Here is a 15,377-nt window from a genome sequence, read left to right on the forward strand (position 1 = left end):
TGTTCTTGGCCAAATTACTTAACTTTTCAGAGTTTTAGATTTTGTTTCGTTTGTTTTGTTTGTGAACTGTTCAATTAGCATCTGCAATAGCAAATTTGCAGAGATATTATGAGAATCGAGTGAAACACGTGTATGGAGCTCAGCCCTGTGCCTGGCACGTGGTCGGCATGCCCTCCCTCCCCATGGGTGCTATGCTTAGAAGAACATAAATATTGGCCCGCAAAGGATAGGAATTGTGGCAGAAATTGGCAACTTAATTTTGAGATGAGCATGGATTAAATTTCCCCACATTTTAAATAATTCTAGCTGAAGATATATCCTATGTATTTTATTTAGTGTGATTTGGAAAATGTACCTCTGCAAACTACCTTGAAATCCTTACACTGTGTAGATGTTTAATACAACCTGTGTACGCAATATGTGTACTATTTCCTTTTCGAGGAAAGAAAGATTATTGTATACATGTGTGACTGTGGTTTATGGCTTATATTTTTAAAATGAGACTGGAGCAAGAGTAAATTGCAAAGAATTATATTCTCAAACAATTTGAACAACAGGTTTTACCAGAGTTATTCTAAATTTATAAAGGCACATACTACCGATTTCTGGTTTTGTATTTGATAAAAGGCATTTTTTTCCTTAGACTTGGGAAATCACCTTTGACCTCTTAAAAGTGAACCATTATCATAACCTCAGTGTTGAGAGATAGTTAAAGCTGGCAGACAACATCTTGAACAAAATTAGTCTTTTTGATGGCACCTGCTTGGTGAAAGCTCGCCTTTTTTTTTTTTCTTTTAAACACCCAAAAAGGATAGGATTGGTGATGAGTATTTCATACCTAAATTTTTATTCTCTTATAGTTCACTTAACTGTGTTAGCGATGCTTTCTGAACTCTCTTGAAATAGAACTAAAAGCACACAGCAATCATGGGAACCAAGCACAGTTGGTTCCACAAGTATTTGATTTGACTTATGGTGCCAAGCACACTGGCAGGTGTTTCACAGAGCAGGTGTTTGTAATGTTTGGGCTAATTTTAGTTTGTTATTTTTATAAGACAAGCCTGTATTTAGAACATTATGTTTGGATTTCTGTTCAGGTATGTCTGCCCCATGGTTGTTCTAGCCAGCCTAATACAAGGGAACTTTGCTCCAGGTCTTTCTCTCTTTAGGACTTTGGAGATATCGGGTCTATGTCAAGCCGCCATTATGGTATTTGAGTCCCTGTCACTGTATCATAGTTTGGTCAATTTTGGGTATTCACTGTGTGGGCAACATGATAAATGTCATGTGAGAAAAAGGGATGAAGCTTGTTCTGTAGTGTTTCAAAGAACCGATAGGGGGCAACTTTTGACACTATCCAAAGATCAACTGTAAGAAGAATAATCTAACAATTAAGCAATTAAAATTGTTGAATGCTACAGTGGGTTGCCTCAGAAGACATCTGAGTTGAGGTCTTGGTCATCTGTCAGTAATGCGTCATTCAGAAGGTGAGGGAAATAGTCATCGGAAGTTGAATATGTGAAGAGATCAAAGCAGAGCGCTCTGACTGAAGCCCAGAGGGCCGCATCCCCAGAAATCCTGAGGAAAACCCTGAGGAACCTGGGGAGCACAGGTAAAAAGCCATGGGCTCTACATGATGCCTCAGGTGCCCTCCACCTGTGAAGAACCCAGCATTCAAGCTTCACATGAAGGAGAACAAACAGTTCTCAATTCTATGATGTCTTCTACTTCAACCTCCCAGCTTAAGAAAAAATGAAGATTAACAAAAGAAAAAAAATATTCTTCTGACTTCAGTGCTTTTTGGTAAATTTTATTCCACTTTTCTCGCATATAAATTTGAAAAATCAATCATATTTGATTTCTTTTTCTCTTTTATACTCTATCTTCAGTTAATCATTACGTTCTCTTGATTCTTCCTTCAGAATGTATCTACCATCTGCACCATCCTTCCTTTTATTTTGGGCTACCACAGAGTTCAGGTCATACCTGAACTATTGCACACGTGTTTTAATTGGTCTCTTTTCCGTTCCACTCCATGAATTACTACCAGCTTAATCTTTTTAGACCACCTCTTTAAGAGCCCATTTTTCCTTCAGTGGAAAGCTTCAGTGGCTCCCCAATGCCCACAATGGAAATCTCCAACATGCCAAGGTCGTGAGCCTGTGACCACAAGCTGACGGCTCAGGTGCTGAAATTCCAATGGAGGTGTGGCCGGAAACCGGCACCACATGCCACTTTCCCATAACCCTCAAAATGGGGGCAAATATTTAGGCCCATGGGAGGGTGGGAAGGTGGCAGCACTTTGATCCCAAGATTGATTTACATCTAGCTTTGTAATTAACCTCTTAAATTAGTAACAAGCATTCTACTTTGTTCAAAACATTCCAATGGTTTCCCATCTCTTGCAGAATAAAAGCCCAAATCCCCATGGCCTCCTGTAAAGCCTTATAAGTGGGCTCTGTGCTACCTTCTGAGCTCTTGTCCTACCCTCTCTCCCATCACTCATTCTGGTTCAGCTACACTGATTTTCCTGCCATTCTTCAAACATGCCCAGCACACTCCCACCTGAGAGCCTTTGTACTAGCTGTTCCCAAAGTCTGGAATGTTCTTTCCTCAGAGAGCAACGTGGCAAACTCCTCCACTCCCTTTAAAGCTTCAGTCAAATGTCAACTTATCAGTGAGGCCTCCCCTACCTACCTTATTTCAAATAGCAAATCCCCACTTTCACTCTGGCCTTCCTAGTCCTCCTCTTTGTTTTCCTCTGCAGCACTTATCATCTAATAGATGACGTACTTTACTTATTTATCCTGCTTATTGTCTATCTCCTCCAGTTGATTGTAAATGCCATGAGGGCAGAGATTTCTGTCTTGTCTACTATTGTATCCCCAGCACCTAGAATAGCGTCTTGCACACAGCAGAACCTCAGTGAACATATGTCGAATACATGAATGAATGAATGAACTGGATATAGTGTAATCTCTTGAGGCCAGCCTACAGGCTTCCCACAGCCTCACCCGAGCTTTAGTTCCTGATACTTCCTGACATGAAACCCACATTCCAGACATCGTGGGCTACTGCTCCTCTGAATATTCTCTCCCGTTCTTGTGCTTTGATTGCACCGTACCCTCCACTTGGAGGCCCTTGTGCATTCTTCTGACCTTTCCTCTATGATTAGGCTAAATTTCTACTTACTCCATGAAACCATGTCAAGCCATGCAGCCTCATTCTTCTTCTCTTCTCATAGAATATTTTCTCGATAGCACTCATTTGACAATTAAATGCACTGTGTATCATAATATTTCATATTCTTGTCTTCTGATGTTACTTAAACCATGAGTCTTTACTCAGCTTTTCAAATGTGTATATTTTGTCTCTCCAGCTTTGGAAGCTGTCTTAGCAAAGTCCGGCTGTAAGTGAAGAGAACATGGGCAGAGCTCCAGCCCAGGGGCCCACCCCACCACCCTGATTGATGAGGGCACCAGTAACTCAGCACCCTGGAACCCTTGCTGGCCCAGGAGTGTGCCTTGGCATGCTATTTAGGAAAGCTCTGTCTTAGGTGCCTTGCTCATAGTAGGTGCTCAGGTAGTGCTAGTCAACGGACTGATTGATCTTGTGTGATTGTTTTGTTCCTAATATTCTCTCTGCAGCCTTACTAAAGTTTATATCTATGTACTAACACTCGTTTTTTAAAAAGAGACACAAAATCGTTATTATGGAGTAAGAATTAAAAACTTCATTTAGCGATGATGAACAGGAAAGAATTAAAATATATTCTTTGTTGGTGATTGAGCAGTATTATAGGACTTACCATGTTAACTGGACACACCAAAAGCTTTGGAGACTACACGTGTGAGAGTTGCTCAGATGATGAGCAATTATTTTTACCATGACATTTCCATGGAGAAATCAGAGTGAGCAATAAGTTTTAAAATGCTTAGTTACGCAGAATTGAATCTGGAAGGCCCAATTACATGTCTATCTTGCTGCACTGCTTCTTTTTAATTTTTATTCTTAATATGTTCACTTAGAAAGAAGTATTATATTCATTACAAACCATTAAGTGTGAATGAAAGTTCTGCATTTGATATCTAATGTCAATTACGTCAATTAGATATATGACGCAGCTCTACTGCATCTAACAACTAATGTTCAAAGTGTTTTTTAACATCACCTATGGAAGTATTTGAGCATATTAAGTATTAATAACTATTTTTTGAATGGAAAAGTCAAGCTAGACAGCTGGGGACAGGACACCTTTATTTTCAACTTAATTTTACAGTGCTTTGATTTCTAAAAATAAGTTTTATAGCCAACTTATATAAATGGATATTAATAGAGGGCTAGCATTAACTTGAAAGTCAGCTATAATATAATTCTGAAGAGGAATTAAATATCACCTATCAGCTCCTTATTTACCTAATATGAAATAGCTATAGGTACCCCTTGCCTCATGAAGAGGGTGTGATTCTGAAACATTTTATATAACTTAAATTTTTGCAAATTGAACCTTTTTTTAAATACACATTAGGATAATTCTCAAAGCCCCCCCATTATGAACCTTTTGTGCAGTGAATAAGCAAACTGTAATTTGTTTATTGATGTCCAATACTGATGTTTAATTTTTAAAAAATTAAAAATAGCCAGATATAGGCTGTTTGATTCCTAAAATTTTTCAGTAGCACCAATTTAAAAATAAAATATAACAACTTTAAAAATTAAAGTTTGCCTCCTACTTATATTTCAAATCTTGTGGCAGGCAAAATATTTATCGAAAGCAATATTTTCTGCCCATTCTCTGGTTCTGACATTTTACTGTACTTTGACTTTGTGACATCTGCTTCTCCTTCTAAAGCAGCTGCGATTAAAGCTTAATTAGCTTTTAATTAAGGAAAATTCATGTTGTCTTAAAAAGTTTGTGGATTTTCTATCATATCACAGATAGTTTGAGACTTGGAACATGCTGCGGATTCTGAGGTTGGACTGGATAGAGTTTCTCCGAAAGGAAAAAAGGCCCTCATCCCTCACAAAGGCTAGACTGCTACGTCTATAGCACAACGTAGGTAACATGTGCAGAAGAAACAGCCAGTTTCTCGTCTCCACTAGAAGAAACTCCAGAAATGGGCAAAATCAGTCAAAAGATGACACTTGGTCCTAGATATGAAAAATTTTCTCAAATTTGAACAATTTTTGCCTTGTTACTAATATTACATGGAAACAAATGAACACTACTGAAAAGGTAGAAATTAGGAAAAGCCAGGTGAGAAAATGAGAGGCAGCTCATTCAGTCCGTTTCTATCCCCACGGTAGGCTGAATCATTAGGTGGGTTAGCTGCTCCATGCCTCTGGGCAGCTCCATAAAATAGAGCAAAACCACGTCGTTTCTGTTCTTCTGAAAGTATGTGTGGGTTGGAAGCTGTCCTCATGGTGGGCAGCCTGTAAAACACTTTACTTTCATGGGGATCATAGGTCACATTGTATCCTCCGTAGGAATTACCATAGGAATGGTAACTCGGGCCTTATTTACAATACAAATAAAAGTTTATGAAAGTTGAAGAGTAGCCTGAATAAGACTTACTGTGTTTGGTTCCTTGGAAGTAAGTTTTTTGAAACCCTATAGCTCTAACACTCACAACGGCTGAGCCCTGCAGGGATAGAAAATGAGGGAATGTGGTGTGTATCATTCTGATGTGGACACCTGAGCGTAGGAGTCACTCTGATGTGGAGTATGCAGGTGTGGATGAGAAGGGGTTAGGTAGCAGTTTGCCTGTGGCTTAGGGTGATTTTCACATTTTTGAAACTTTGGCCTCATGGTCTGGCATTTTGGGAAATTTTCAGGTCTTGTTTGTGGAAGGAATCTGAATCTAAGAAGGTAGACTCAGTCAGCTCATGAGAACTACCAGGATGGATTGGTCCAGTTGGATGGCCCAGGCCCAAAGAGGATGGCACTGTTTTGGGGTGACTAATTCTGCCACCTCAGAAAGTCTGTAAGGTGGTCTCTGTATCCTGCATGTTGATGAGGGACAAGGAAAGGCCTGGGCAGTAGAACACATCCAGACCCATTAGCAAATACATGTCTTCATTTATGTGATGTGTAACTGCTTAGCACCGTGGCTTTACATAATAGGTTTTCAGTAAACACTAATAGAACTGAATTAAATCTATCAAATCTAAAAAGCTTTATCTCCTAATTTTTCAACGTCAGGTAAGTCATTTCCACCCACGGGAGCTCATATATGCTACCTCATGAGAGGGTGTTTACTAAAATTTGTTGAAATGATTTTATAAAATGTCATAATTGCTAGCCATTTATTAATATCTGACCACAAGGACTGGATAAAGGATTTGTTTTTAGAAATAAAAACACTCTAGAAGGAAGCCCATTTCTAGTGAGCCCACTGTGTTTTATCAATTATCATGAGATGTGTATTTAAGGTTAAAAACCTATGTTTACCAGCACAAAAGTTATTAGCTCTGCTTTATTTATTATATTCATAATCCAGAATGTGTTCCACCATTCCAAAATCCTGATTATGGAATATTTATAATTTGTTATCCAGTGGTGTGGCTTAGAAGGTATTATGTAGGATAAATGGATTGTCTCATCTTTTTTTTTCTTTCTAATTGATGAAGCAAAGTACCATTCAGCAAAGTCTATTTTTTAAAGTATTTATTCAGTTGACAACCAATCCCAAACTGAAAGAGATGAAAAATAACATAACTGAGAAAACAACAAATTGCCTGTAGCTTGATGTGTATGAGGAAGAAAGACGCTCTTACAATTTTCTAATATATGATGAAACCAAAGCTGTGCATAAGTTCTGATGTGGTTGAAAGTGAAAACCAGTTCTCTTAACGATTCACCAGTGGAATACATTCGACCTCTGACTGGAATAAACGTTCGTGGACATAAGGGGTTTGTCTTGTTCTGAAATAGCAAGGTTGGTGTAAGTGGTGAGAACCAGGGCAAACAATGGGCTAAAGGAAGTAGCGCCAGGCAGAAGCATGACGGCCTGAATTCTGCCACTAGCTGTGACCTGACGTAGCCTGAGGTGTTCACTTTCCCATCTGTAAAAGGAGCAGTTGAATCAGATGCTCTAACTGGTCCCCCATGAGGAAGGAGAGTTCTAGAGATTTGCAGGCTAAACTTGGCGAGAGAGGAGTGGGTGGAGGCATTGTACTTGAGCCATCCCTACAGTGAATTCACAACCCATTAGGACCTGCGGGGATGTGACTGAAGCATGGTAGAGTTTAAAAAAAAAAAAAGACTCTGTTAAGTCTCAGATTGTCAAACATTTGGGCAAGTCACAGCTTCTTAGCATCTTATGTTCTCTTATTTGTAAAATGAGGGCGATGAGGGTCTAGATCTCTACACTTCCTCCTATCCAACATTTAAAAATCATTTTAATGGAATTATAGAAAAGCAGAGATTTTCATCTAAATTGAATATATTTTCAGATATGTATTCACTGAGTGAGTTAAATGCAAGAAGAATTAAATATTGTTCAAATGCAGAAAAGAACACTCTATTAGAAATAATCTTGGAGTCAGTTAATTTCCAAATTAATAGATTCAGCATGATGAATATTTTGCTAACAGCAAAGCAATGATTAATACACAATTCTAAGTTTAATAATTACCCTTAATTTTCTTTTTTTAAAATGTAACAAACACTCATCCTGCTATTATTATAATGGCTGCATTGTTTACATGAAACAGGATAAATCTTTCCCAAAAAAGTGCTCATAGAGACATCCACAAAGGAAAACAAACGTATCGTTGGTTCAAATTGTCTCAAACAGCAGAAAGGCAGTCTTTCATTGGTTTAGAACATCACTTGCTACTGTTTTTAGAGAGCCACTCATCATGGCATCGTTCTGCTAGTAAAACTTAATGTGTTTTATGCTTTAATTAATTCAAGGTAAATTTTTAGAAAAAGTCAGTTCTATCTGTGAGAGAGTAAGCATTTTCAAATTGTATAGTTAAGACTTCAATGGTATGAGAGCAAGTTTAGAAAACATTTTTATTAGACAAATTCTTTAGACAAATTATACACAGAAAGCTCTGCCACTCATAACTGAGGCCTCCAAAAAGTGGTTTGTGTATTTGTATAATAGGCAATACATCAAAATAGGCCTATTTTAAATATTGTACATGGTTAACAGTTTGTTGATAGCTAAAATCACTGCAACATCTGGTATGTCCCTATATAGCTTGTCGAAAAGACTTTTTGTCTTAAAATCAGAGTCGTGGATGAGATCATGAATGTTACAAGGGAGAACAAGTTGTGCATGCACTTAGATACTTGTTACCCTGGAAACGAAACGGTTTTTGCATGATAAGAAATTTTTCTGCCTTACACAGTAGACAATATTTGAAGATTTAGTACAAAAACAGTGACAGGACAAGATGCTCCCCAGAACAGAATTAGCATCAAAGTATAATAGACCTTAAGAATATACTTTTTAATTTCTCCTAAAGCAAATCACATAGGTTGATTCCTATACCAATCCTAGCCACGGAATGAATTAGATTAAAATAAGTGAATGGCTGTGTGAAAACACAGGATAAGTTCTTGCTTCCTACTTAACTGCATTTTAATTTAAGGATTACAAACAAAGTTCATTCTACATTTCCAACAGGTAAGAAAGCTACCTTAAAAAGGGTTGTGCGCAAAGAGGCACTGTTTATGTTGCTAGCCTTCTATACACTTGGCACTAATGTAAAAAACACATAACTCCTCCAAATAGAACTGAATAAAAAAGGGGCTGAAGTTGAGAGCCCAGTATGGTTGCTGTATTTTCTTCTTTAGGATAATGTATGACAGTAATTAAGGCCACATCAATATTTCTTAAGGGCTCCCATCTCTCCCCAACTACAGCTGTATTGATTGGCTTACTGCTTTGGAAGAGAATTTGTTAACCTTCAGTGATCTACGTTTAAACTCGTATAGAGCTCCCCGTGCTGTGGTGGACGTGGTTCAGCTAATAGCATTTTCCATTTAGATAATTAATTAAAAGTAAAATGATCAAGGTTAGCTTTATACACTGCTGAATAACAAATGCAAAAATCTCTTCAAATGAGTTACATCTAGGAACAAATATTAAATCGCCCTGGATGTTTTAATAACAAAAGTATAAAATATTCTCTGTTGGCAAACAATGCGAGTCAGAATAACATTAAAGCAACCTGCCTTTTCTAACTGAAAAGACCCCCTGCACTATACATAGTTCCTGTATACAACACTTTCGTTTTAAACTAAAGCTTTATTAAATGAATTGCAATAGCAATGGCCTCCTTTGAATATATATACACATTATATAGGTGCATATATATGTATATATGAGATACTAATTTATTTAACACAATAGAGGCTGCTGCCATATGATAAAGTTTACTGTACATAAGAAAAAACTTTTCATACTGTACAATCACATAAAGGTCATATGCACTGTTGCAGTGCAAGAGTAGTTTTAACTGTAGTCTTGACTGGCATATTAATGGCTTTTTTGTAATCCTACAAAATTGCATTCTCATATTATGTGGCCTGAATGGTCTTTAAATTATTCTATAAACACTGCAGGGGTTGCCTTTGGCCCACAGTTAAAAGACACTCAACAGCAGTGGAGCATTGTATGGATGCAGCAGAAGAATGTAAAAAGACTGAAGTTATTGCAATTATATTTTTAAAAATAGAGAAATGTTACAGAAGAGGCCTTTATGTAAAATTAATCCTGCATATACTGTTAGTATACTCAGTGCACGTTTCCTATACTTGAAGTACAGTATATGAAAAGCAGACTAATAGGATCCTAGTATACTACCTTCTGGGGGAATAAATTGAGTAATGAAAAAAAGTGGAGAGAAATGTCCAGGAAGAGAGGGAAGAAAAAGAGAAAGAAACAGAGGATCGAGAGAGAGAGGAGGGAGAAGGTAGAGAGAAAGAACTAGAACTGTTACTAATACTCCTGATTAAAAAAAAAATGTTACATCCATGTTAGTCCCACAATATTACAGTCGCTCCTTGCAAAGGGAGTCCTACAAAAGAAACAGTGAAGAGATTTTGTTGGGTGCTCATATGGAGGTGCCTCGGTCTGGATCATTACCCAGATTGAGCCCCAGGGTAGGAGTTGGTTGATAAGGAATAGATGACATTGTTTTTATAGGACTCCTGAAAAAGCCCCCATTAGGTGCCCTGTGCCTAAAAGGGCCAGTTCGGTGCTCAGGCACGTTGCCAAAAGCGAAACCAGAGGCAGCTTTAGCTGACAGTGTACGGCTAAGAGTCTGGATCTGCTCTGGGATAAAGGTTGTTGTGGTAATATGAGTGTTCCTGAAATCACTGATTTGCTCCAGTGCTTGTCGTGTTGGCAAAGTGTCAATGTCCAGAGGGGTCAAGTCAATTGACGAGGTGGAAAACTGTTTATGGGGGCTGTCGTCATCTGTGCACAAGCTATTTACACGTCTATGGAGGTGCTCCAGGTCAATTTCCTTGTCATCCTGGAGATGAAGAAAAAGAAGATAAGGTTCTCATCAGTACTAGCTTCATGGTTAAAAAAAAAAAAAAAAGTAGTTCAGCAAACATGATAGGTAATGAACTGAACTTTGGGGTTTATTCATTTAACAAATATCTATTGAGCACCTAATATGAGCCAAGCACTGTGCTAGGTTCTGGGGGTACCGATAGGATTCTGAGATAAGGTTATCTATACTTTTCTCGCAATAAAAGTTCTAAAAGGAGCATATGCCACATGCAACTACAAAATATGGGAGCAGTAGATGGGAGATTGCCTTATACAAGAGCAGAGACAGACACAGGCAAAATTATACACATAGTAAGTATGGTTTTGGCCACGCATCCCCTTCCCACCTCTTCTTTAGGCATGCTTCCTCATTTTTCAGGGTGTCTCATTCCAAGTTGTTTTTGTTCCTTTCACTACTTGCTCCTAAACTTAACTTTCCATTCTTGGAGATTAAGTGATACAATATGTTGATATGCTAGTTCACACTAAAGTGTTAGTGACTGTTAAAGTGTTATTTCTCTTTAGGCTAGAAATATGTGAGATTGTTTACAGAAAGCAACATTCAACACAAGAGAATCAGTTTCTGATTGAGGGACTTCATACACTCAAGCTATCTAGTACCTGAATGAGGCAATATTGTGAGGTCAGCACGGGAGCCTTTAGAGACCCCTTCAAGCCATGATGTGTGAGTGACAGCTTCAGTTTAGGGCCACGTTAATGCTAAATGGCCTCTAAATCAAAGACGCTTTGAGCTACACTAATAGAGTCTTAGTAAGAAGGTGCTTAATGAAGAAAAAGAGTGTAAAACCTTACATTTCTGGAGTTGAAACTAATTCGTAAATCCCTTAGGATTTTCACTAGAAGTGAGCATTAAAGCCCACTATTTGAAAAATAAAAGTGGCAGGAAAGAAAATTGTCCTTTGCATCAGCCTTATTTATCATCAAGTTCAATAAATTAAATTTATGAGGATTTAAAAATATCTTAATCATAAGAGGAGGAAATATTTGTTCATACGATCTGGATTAGCTGCTATGAATTAGAATGGAGGATGTATTTTTTTCATTGTGCAATTATAGTGCACCTCAGTGAAAAATATTTTGATGTGCATCACTTTTTTTCCTTCTCCTTTCTCATTTCAAAATCCAATAAAAATATCCATTAATGCAATATTATCACTGAGACATTAGAGGGTTGAAAGATAAAATTTTACGGTTCCCACAGCAACTATAATATAGTCATCCATCAACAGATATAATAATGCAAAAATTTAATATCATATATAGTAATTCAAAATGTAAGGAGTTTGGGGAGTCCTTAATTTCCAGATTTTTGAGAATATGAAGCCTTGGCTATAATGTTGCATTAATGTGGTCTTTTGCATTGAATCAATGTCAGTAGAGATACCAGAAGTTTATTACATAAAAAAAAACCACTACAATAAAACCTGATTAATTTTTAGTTTATACTCCACTAATTTAGACTGTATGATCACTCAGACAGGTAGGAAGCTAAGATTTATCTTCGCTAAGCCAAGCTTTTCCTTATAAATGGTGCTGATCAATTTTGCATATAAGGTGGTAGGAAAGAATCCTCAGACAACTTTAGAAAACATTTTGTTTGAAAGAATACATTAGCATGCAATAATTCATATGCAAATGAGAAGTCATTTTTATTTGTGCTGTAAAGCAGATCCTCTCAGGATCTGCTTAGGCGTCAGTTGGCCAAGGTCTAGTTATAGAAAGTTCAAAACTGTTCTTTGAAACTATCTAGAAAGTCAAATCATTCAGCAAATTCAGGTTGTTTTCGTTTCAATCTGTGAAGCTTTAGTGAATATGATTTCATTCTATAAATTTTTTTTCACCTTTTTGGTCCACTGGAAATAAGATAAATAAATCAAGTAGTTTATTTTTAACTTCAGATAGTCTCTGATAAACACACATTTTTTTTTTTTCTAGATGAAAATAAGGCACAGGGCACTTTAAAAGATATATATAACTCTGAAATTATTCTTTCAAAGCTCTGGAAAAATTTTAATATGGCCCTGGAGTTAAGCTGACTCATGAGAAAAGGAGGACTATGGAATTCTAGATGATTCCACCGTGTGGATTTGTTAAGCCTGGAGTCATTAAAAAGCTATAAAAACATGATCACTTCTATAGGTCTACATACAGACAGAGGGAAGCAGTCCCTGGGGATGAAGAGAAAACTCTGATTATTTTACTGTAACACTGCATTTCTTAGGCCGAATCTCAGAGACACAAGTAATCTACCTATAAGTTAAACAACTATTTGAACTAACATGATAAGCATCCTTGTGAACTGGTCAAGGGAATCACAGCCCTTAAAAAAATCATGGACTTAAGGTCTATCCTGAGATTTGGGAGAATTTCAAGGCCCATTGTGGCTCATGAAATTGTCAGTCTTTCAAACACGATCGTCTCCTCTTCATGGATCTGGGATGTCTTAAAATGAAAATTGGTATTGGTCTTACCAATTTTTACATTTCACAAGTGTATTTTCACTCTTCAAGGAAAGAAGAAACAAAGACCACTCCCAACCCATTATCCCCTTCCCTGTGATTATCCTCCCTGGAAGCACAGCCTACTTGAGGGCTCAACATGGCGCTGAAGCTTTCATTCAAGTACCTCTTTTGATGGGACCCTGGAGCCTTTCCTCTTGTTCCACCACGTCTCCAGCATGGCTATAAAGCAGGAGAGGACGATCCCCGCAGCCAGGATACAAAAAACCCCTGCAAAGCTCTTTATGTCCAGGGCACCTCCTTTCTGCTTTGTGTCCACTGAGGAGTACAGGTCACACTGGCCATTCTTGGGCCACCATTTGTGCTTCAGGATGTCCATGTCACCATTCTGCTGAAGCTCCAGGATCCTTGGGGTAAAGCACACAATCATGTGTTATTACAGACATAGTTATTGCCTCAGTCCACAACATATCCATTAATAACCCTGTCTCTAAAGGATGGTGGATGTCAAGGGGAAATGAATATATAGATTAGCCTGCAGGTGGAATGCGAGGACACACAAAACATTATTGCAGTGATTCTTTAGACAGACTTGTGCCACGATGCCGTCCTGCCTCCTTTCTTACATCCCTCCCTCCCTGCTTCCCTTTTGTCTTCCCCCACCTCTTCTATTTTTTTTTTTCATTCTATAATCCTAAACATTACCCTCAAAGCCGGTTTCTTGCAACGTGTTTTTACAATTACATTTCAGAGGCACTGTTTTTATGTGGTTTCAAGCTGCTGCAGTTCTGTGTTCCTTCCCTACATGCAGAATGACTCTCTGGATCTTAATGCTTTTATGAAGAACGTTTTGCTGCTTAGAGCTAGATGCTGGCATAATGTCGCCCAGCATATGCTACACACAAAGAAATTCAATTAAAAAGACTTCTATTATTTAACACAGTGTGGAAGAAAGCCTTGGGACAAGTTTGAAGTTGATAAAATACATCATTTTGGGTTTTTCACACAACTGATCTAGTTTCCTTTTAATGCCAAAGGGGAAATAATCTTACCTTGGAGAACAAGAAGAAAAGTTGACCAGAGGCTTTCAGAAGTGGTCACATTCAAATAAGAAATACCTTCTTTTATTCACTCCCAGAGTCTGGGGATAACTGCAAAGACTGCAGCTTTTAAAACGTAGGATTTTCAGAGAGGTTTTATTCTCAGTTCCAAACACTCTTTGGGCTCTACCTAAGACCTGCCTGGTTCTGGCCCTCCTCCAGCTGTGCCCCTTCTCACAAAGCGAGAATGGTCAGGGCCAAGGTCATGAGCCTGTCCAGAGTGCGCACCATCCCCACAGTTCCCTAGGATTTCCTGGCCAGACAGCTCAGAGTGCCTGCCCGTCCAGGACTCATAAAAGCCTATTCCTGTGTATGATTTCTGAGAGCAGATCTCACAGCCATGGGTGCACACAGGTCTCTAGGGTGGGGTTTGGGGGGTGTGGACAACTCGACATGCAAGCTCAGGCACACACACCTCTGTGTGCGAGACCCTCGCTGTGTGGACAGAGCCGGAGGTGGAAGGCTGACCCCCAGTGCCACTGGGTCAGTGCAGACCTCCTAGCTGGTCACCAGTTAGAGACTCAAACCTGGCTCCCTTGGGGTCATGAAGGTATACTTGTCAAGATAAGAGGATAGAACATATTTTACCTAACAATGTTTAGCTTGATTTATAAGTTTTACACAGTTACACTTAGCATATGTAGACCCATATTTGCACTCTTGCCCCAGCTCTTGGATTATTTAGGGAGAGACTGCTTAAAACTTTACAGAGGAGAACTAAGCTTATCTGGAAGGAGTAAATAACTCACTTTCAGTGATGTATTTACCTTTTTTACCTGTTTCATGTCATCCACGTGTCTATGAGTTCAATGATAATCAACATTTAACCAGAGTTAAACAATAGTAATACTAGCCCTAGGGACTATGATGGGGAGTTAGTCTTTACTTTTTTAACTTTTATTTGATATTGGAGCATAGTTGATTTACAATGTTGTGTTAGTTTCAGGTGCACAGCAAAGTGATTCAGTTATACGTATGCATGGATCTATTCTTTTTCAAATATTTTTCCTATTTAGGTTATTACGGAGTATTGAGCAGAGTTCCCTGTGCTATACAGTAGGTCCTTGTTTGTTAACTGTTTTAAATATAGCAGTGTGTACAGGTCAATCCCAAACTCCCAATCTATCCCCCCGCCCCTTTCCCCTGGTAACCATAAGTTCGTTCTAAAAGTCTGTGAGTTGTTTCTGTTTTGTAAATAAGTTCCTTTGTATCTTTTTTTTTTTTTAGATTCCACATATGAGACAGATCATGATATTTGTCTTTCTCTTTCTGACACGTCC

The 15,377-nt window shown here is 38.3% G+C and overlaps 1 protein-coding gene across 3 annotated transcripts in view; it reads right to left on the reverse strand.

Moving 5' to 3' along the window:
- The window catches only part of GRID2 (glutamate ionotropic receptor delta type subunit 2), a gene marked incomplete at its 3' end in the record, with an annotated part of 1,368,259 nt that overhangs the window by 22,818 nt on the left and 1,330,064 nt on the right, over positions 1–15,377 (reverse strand). For 2 of the 3 annotated variants that reach the window (XM_082605770.1, XM_082605768.1), the window contains 2 exons: positions 13,164–13,404; positions 10,072–10,494 (listed from right to left, as the gene is read on the reverse strand). In XM_082605770.1, coding sequence (XP_082461896.1) covers positions 10,072–10,494; positions 13,164–13,404 — 664 coding nt within the window. Of the gene's footprint in view, positions 1–10,071; positions 10,495–13,163; positions 13,405–15,377 lie in introns of those variants that run through there. The other variant, XM_082605769.1, reaches the window with a different exon arrangement.

The sequence above is a fragment of the Mesoplodon mirus genome (genome assembly GCF_964341445.2).
Source record: "Mesoplodon mirus genome assembly, chromosome: 2".
Lineage (NCBI taxonomy): Eukaryota > Metazoa > Chordata > Mammalia > Artiodactyla > Ziphiidae > Mesoplodon > Mesoplodon mirus.